At 49.2% G+C, this 6,336-nt stretch overlaps 1 protein-coding gene across 1 annotated transcript in view; it reads left to right on the plus strand.

Annotated features, from left to right (window-relative positions):
* Positions 1–4,328, plus strand: part of BRINP2 (BMP/retinoic acid inducible neural specific 2) — a gene marked incomplete at both ends in the record, with an annotated part of 42,621 nt that extends 38,293 nt beyond the window's left edge. The window contains 2 exons of the mRNA XM_079760321.1: positions 1,375–1,597; positions 3,212–4,328. Coding sequence (XP_079616447.1) covers positions 1,375–1,597; positions 3,212–4,328 — 1,340 coding nt within the window. The remainder of the gene's footprint in view (positions 1–1,374; positions 1,598–3,211) is intronic.
* Between the last annotated feature and the right edge of the window lie 2,008 nt (positions 4,329–6,336).

The raw sequence follows: 6,336 nt of genomic DNA on the forward strand, positions 1-6,336 counted from the left end.
CACGGTGAGAAGTCAGCCATCTGCAGCCCTGAAGAGGGCTTTAACTAGAACCTGGCCATACTGCAACTCCAATCTCAGACTTCCAGCATCTATGTGATAATGATAGAGAAAACATACAAGAGAGTGCCCACATCTTGATGGAGAAGTGGGGAAGTTTGGGGTCTTCAAGTATATTTGCTTTGTCTTACTTCCTTAAAAAAAATCTGAAACCAATATGGCAAAGGGCCAAATGCTAGCTAGTGGGCACATGGGAATTTATCCTGCTATTCTTCATACCCTTTTGTATACTTAAATGTTTTATTTAACGGAAAAATGCACATGATAGTTATAAGTTTCACTACAGGAGTGATTCTCCAGTTCTCTGCGGGGGATGCAGAACCAGATGCTTGAGAAGTCAGAATGAGCTGAGGCCCCTGTCATTATGAGTTCTAGGCAAGGCATTTAGCAGCTAAGAAGTACATCCCACCCCAGTCCTCCAACCCCAGCTGCTATGGGATACTGGGAATATTTGTTCTGTAACTTTTAAGTGTGCAGCAAAAGACTTTGAGCTTTCACCGACATGAATTGCTGCTGCTGAGTAAACGAGGACTCTCTGGATCTCCATCAGGAGACTGGTGGCTGCAGGTCCCATTAAAGCAGATGTGGGCAGATCTCTGAGCATGAATTCAGAAAGCATGTTGTGACCAGGAAGCCCAGAGAACATCTCAGACTGGCAGTAGGAGCTGAGAACCAGAAAGCACATTGCTTCTGGATTAGCTACAGGAAAGAATGGGTATCTGACCAAGACTGGAAGCTCGAAAAAAGGAAGTATATCCTAGAGTAAAAAAAAGGATAGGGAGAGGGTAGCTGATATCAGAGACTGAAAGGCTTTCAGTAAGATTTCTCAGCTGGTGCTCTATCCTCTCTGTGTCCCCATTGGCCAGTCAGTTCTGGGCCATGGACACCGGCCTCCAGCACTGCTACCAGCAGCTGGGAGCCAGCTTAAAAGTGCAGTTCACCCTTAAGAGTGCCACATTTTCCATAAGGGTGTTGTGGTGTCTTTGAAGATTGGCCTGAATGACTTACAAGGAAGTAGAAAGGGGAAAAGAGATGTGTCCCAAGGTCATTGGCCCCTTGGGGATGACAGAGATCTGTCTTGAAATTGAGAAGCATATTAAGGACAGGAAGGATGGGAAAGAATCCTGAAGCCAAATTTTATGGTATATTAATTATTTCTCTATAAAGCTATTGAAAAATACATAAATAAAGGGCCTGGGAGAGTGGCTGCGAAGCCTCCTTCTGTATGCAGTGACTCTGAAGGGCCAGGGAGCACCTGCCTGCCCCTCCAGGGGTGTGTACGGCCCCCCTCAGCCTTGCCTGTGTCCTTGCCCACAGAGGAATTCCAAGCCCTGCTGAAAAGGCTGCCTGACGACAGGTTCCTGAACTCCACAGCCATCTCCCAGTTCTGGGCCATGGATGTCGGCCTCCAGCACCGCTACCAGCAGTTGGGAGCCAGCTTGAAAGTGTTGTTCAAGAAGATGCATCGGATCGTCAGCCGGCTTTTCAACCTCTGCAAACGCTGCCACCGGCAGCCTCGCTTCCGTCTGCCCAAGGAACGGTGAGCACCCCAGACCCCAGAGCCAGTGCTTGGCACCTCCCCAGCAGCTAAGGCCAGAGTGGACCCTCTGCCCAACATGGAAGACCCAGGAATAGGGAGCTACACACATGGTCTTTTAGATGTTCCTGTTATCTTGACCTACTCATGTGTCATCCTCAACTATGAGATGTACCTAAAGCGAGTGAGTGAAAAAAAGAGAGGCTAATTGGACTTTTATATAAATGATAGTAGAATCAAATGCCATCCTAATAATACTCCTGTTCTCACTTATTTCCATTTGGATAAGTCTTCCAAAGCTCATACACTAACTGCTTGGGATGAGAACTACATACATTGGATTATTTTGAACAGGTGACTGCTCTGAGTCACAAGAGAAAAGAGAGCTGGGGTCCCATGTCCTCGGGAACAGAGTGGGGCTGCATGTTAGGCACTCACTCATTCATCTGCTCATTGACTCATTTGTTCAACAAGTTTTTATTAAGTCCACTTTGCATGTGCTTTGATTAAGCTATGGGGGATATTTGGGAAGACTGAAAAAATATACAGAAACATAAAAACTGAAAAGTTGCAACTATGTGGCAGCCACTTAAAGCCACTTCATTTCATGTTCATGGAGTGTAAATAAAAAACATGGTCTAGTAGAAGCAAAGGCCAGAGAGAAAAGCCACCATGGGGAAGGAGGAGTGGCCAGGCTGTTCGGGAGGAGATGGAAAGGCGGGTGCATGTGAGCCGGGCATTCCAGGAGAGGGAGCTGCCCTGGCAACAACCCAGAGGCGCCTCTCGACCTGAGGCACAGGTGAGAAGGAAGAGGAGGGGAGTGCAGGCCAGCGATGGTTTTGAAGACCAATTCATTTCTTTTTCAACAAATAATTATCAAATATTTACCATGCACCAGGAACAATCCTAGCTCCTAAGAACATGTTGGCGAATAACACAGTGCCCCTACTCTCACGGCATCCGCAAGGAAGCCATCCGTGAACAACTCAGCACCAAAGAACACAATAATTTCCGATCCTGATCACTGCTGTGGGTTCACAGAAACAGGGTGATGAAACAGAGAGTGACCGGCAGTTCTTCTGAAAGGGAAGTCACGGAAGACCTCTTTGGGGAGGCATTATCACAGAGCTGCAATTTAAAAGGAGCCATGTTAGAAAATTTCTATTCTTGGTGGAAGAGTGAGAGAAGCAGAGGGAACACAAAGGACAGCGACTAAGAAGGGGAGGAAGTTGGCAGGATGTTGGAAAGTGGAGAGCTGGCTGTGAGAAGATCGTCTTTAGCAGGCTGGAAACCAGATTTGACACAAAAGATGGGGCAGAGCTTCTGCAGGCTTTTGAGTGAGGGAGTGAGGCAGTACCTGGGAGGGATGAGCTTGGCGGCTTCCACTTCAAGGTTGATGTCAAATATTTCTGGGGCAGATCTGTCAGAGACTGAGTCCCAGGCCCTAGTCAGTCTTTCCAAAGTGGCACAGTAGGGTTTCCATCTTTTAGAGAACGTGGGCCTTTAATTTCTTGATCGCCTTTCCTATCTGCTGGTCACTGTCCAGGTACCCTCAGGGAGGATGGCGGTGTGTGGCTTCCTATGACTCTTGCTTCATTTTTGTCTCCTCTCCCAAAGGTCCTTGTCTTACTGGTGGAACCGAATCCAGTCCTTCCTCTACTGTGGAGAGAGCACCTTCCCTGGCACCTTCCTGGAGCAGAGCCACAGCTGCAGCTGCCCCTATGACCAATCTTCCTGCCAGGGCCCCATCCCATGTGCCTTGGGTGAAGGGTCTTCCTGTGCCCACTGTGCCCGGGACAACAGTACACGCTGTGGGGGCTGCAACCCAGGCTACGTGCTGATCCAAGGGCTTTGCCGGCCAGAGGTGGCTGAGTCCCTTGAGAATTTTCTGGGACTGGAGACAGACCTGCAGGACCTGGAGCTGAAGTACCTGCTGCAGAAGTGGGACAGCCGCATTGAGGTGCACTCCATCTTCATCAGCAACGACATGCGCCTGGGCAGCTGGTTTGACCCCTCCTGGAGGAAGCGCATGCTGCTCACCCTGAAGAGCAACAAGTACAAGCCTGGGCTGGTGCATGTGATGCTGGCCCTGTCCCTGCAGATCTGCCTCACCAAGAACAGCACCCTGGAGCCCGTCATGGCCATCTACGTCAACCCCTTTGGAGGCAGCCACTCTGAGAGCTGGTTCATGCCCGTGAATGAGGCCCACTTCCCGGACTGGGAAAGGACTAACGTGGACGCGGCTGCCCAGTGCCAGAACTGGACAATCACCTTGGGGAACAGGTGGAAGACCTTCTTTGAGACAGTCCATGTTTACTTACGGAGCAGAATCAAGTCCCTGGATGACAGCTCCAATGAGACTATCTACTATGAGCCCCTGGAGATGACAGATCCCTCTAAGAACTTGGGCTACATGAAAATCAACACCTTGCAGGTCTTTGGTTACAGCCTGCCCTTTGACCCAGATGCTATCCGGGACTTAATTCTCCAGTTGGATTACCCATACACTCAAGGCTCCCAGGACTCTGCCCTCTTGCAGCTCATAGAGCTTAGGGATCGGGTTAACCAGCTTTCTCCACCTGGCAAAGTCCGGCTGGACCTTTTCTCCTGCTTGCTCCGGCACCGGCTCAAGCTGGCCAACAATGAGGTGGGCAGGATCCAGTCCTCCCTGAGGGCTTTCAATTCCAAGCTGCCAAATGCTGTGGAGTATGAGACAGGCAAACTCTGTAGCTAATGAGGAGGGGGGCCACTTCAGTGCTGGACAGGGAGGGGATCCATACATCCAGGCACTCACCTTGGTGCCAACAAGGTGCTCCCTTGAGACTCTGCACCCAGCAGATGGGACCTCGGGGATTGGACTGACACAGACAGGAGAGAAAGAAACAGTTACTGCACATGCACACAACTCACCCCGCACGTGTGCGCGTGTACACGTGTGCACGCACGCGCTCCCTCGGGCAGGCTACAACTCAGCAGCCTCCTGTCTGTAAAGTTGGTGCTTTCCAAAATGAATGCAGTTGAAAGAGAGGAGCCAAGGGAGAGATTAAGAAAAAGAACCAGCCAAACCATGAAACAAACAAATCCTTAAAAGTGATTCTTATCATTCAAGGAAGCAAGAGGGGACAAACAGGAGGGGTGGGAGCTCCAGCTCCCCCTCTGTGGAGTCACTTTTGTATTCTTTTTAACCAGGTTTCTTGAAACAACGGTGTTTCGTGATTCCCACAATGGCTCCTACTTTTTGTACTCTGCCTCCTCTGAGCCCTCCTGGACGCTGACTGCTCCCCAAGGCGGCTCCTTTAAGAAACAGGGGAAGTGACATCAACTGAGGACACTCAGGGTGGGCAGGTGGCCTTGCTCCCACTTCACCTTCCTCCCTCCCCCTGGTCCCCTGGCTTCCTAGGCTACCCCAGTTTTGGGGCCGGGCTTGTTCCACGCCCACCCCCCGACTGCCCCTGGTTCAGCCAGAGCTCCCTTCCTACAGCCCCCAATCTGTCCAAGAAAACAGCTGTCCAGTTAGAGAGACAATGTCTAGGGAAATGTTCTTTTTTAAAAACAAAAACAAAAATATTTATTTTGTGATTGTTTTCCTTGTCAATCTGCTCCAGCCACATGAACATATGAGTAAAAAATTTAACTGATTTAATATATATTTTTAAAGACCTTTATTAGGGGGAAAATGAGAGGGAAAAGAGGAAAAAAGAGTATAGTTTCCTGGGTTGCCTGGGTTTTTTATTGCTTTATGGGTGATAGGTGGGTGTCCTTAGATGGTGGATATTGCTGTGTGGGAGGCTGGTTGAATAGTATATACACAAGTGAATGCATGCCTGTCTTGACTGGGTGTGAGGTGTGTGTGTGTGTGTGTGTGTGAGAGAGAGAGAGAGAGAGAGAGAAGAGAGAGAGAGAGAGAGAGAGAGAGAGAGAGAGAGAGAGAGAGAGAGAGAGAGAGAATAAAGATTGGAATGAGATGGAGTGAGGCAGAATTCTCCCAGGTAATTATCTGGCTGCCCCTCTCCTTTTTCCCAGGAGTGAGGACTAACACGGGTCCTACACTATCAGGAGAATGAAAGTCTTTGCTCTTTAGGGGAACTGCAGCCTTTATGCTGGGCAAATGCTGGCTGAATGGGGCACTTCTGCCTACACTGCTGCGGCCATCAGGAGAATTTTCCACACTCTGCATCTTAAAGTCTGGGATTGCCCTTTGAGGACACTGGGAAAGATGCAGACTTGGCATGGGTTTCCTCCTTCTGTCTGATCACCACCTTCCCAGCCTGAAAAGCAGGTTTGACATACGCCACACAGGGCAGTGCCTCTTCTCCCCTTAGTGCCTTCCCTAGGTGGTATGGGAATCGCTTCACAGCAAATCTTTTGAAAAACCATGTCTCTCTATCTGTTCTCCACATGCCCTGAGCACAATGTGTAGGCATGACAACCTCCATTTTATTCAAGCGGAAGTCACCACATAAATACTAAGTACCTCATTCTGTACCTGTGGTACATCTCAGTTGGTACGAAATGAACTGGGAGACAATGGGAGGATGACCATGTCTTTCTGCCCAAGAGCTTCCATGTTGTCATTACATACAGAGGAGTCCAGCGTTATATTTAATCCCTGAACCATCTCTCAGTTCGTGAGGACCTGAAATCCCAGGTAGATAAGCAGCCTAAGGCATTTCTTTCTTCACAACTCCCTAAAGTCTTCTAGGGTAGGATCGCAGAGTAATGGATGAACTAAGGACGAACAG

Source organism: Cnephaeus nilssonii (genome assembly GCF_951640355.1).
Source record: "Cnephaeus nilssonii genome assembly, chromosome: 21".
Classification (NCBI taxonomy): domain Eukaryota; kingdom Metazoa; phylum Chordata; class Mammalia; order Chiroptera; family Vespertilionidae; genus Cnephaeus; species Cnephaeus nilssonii.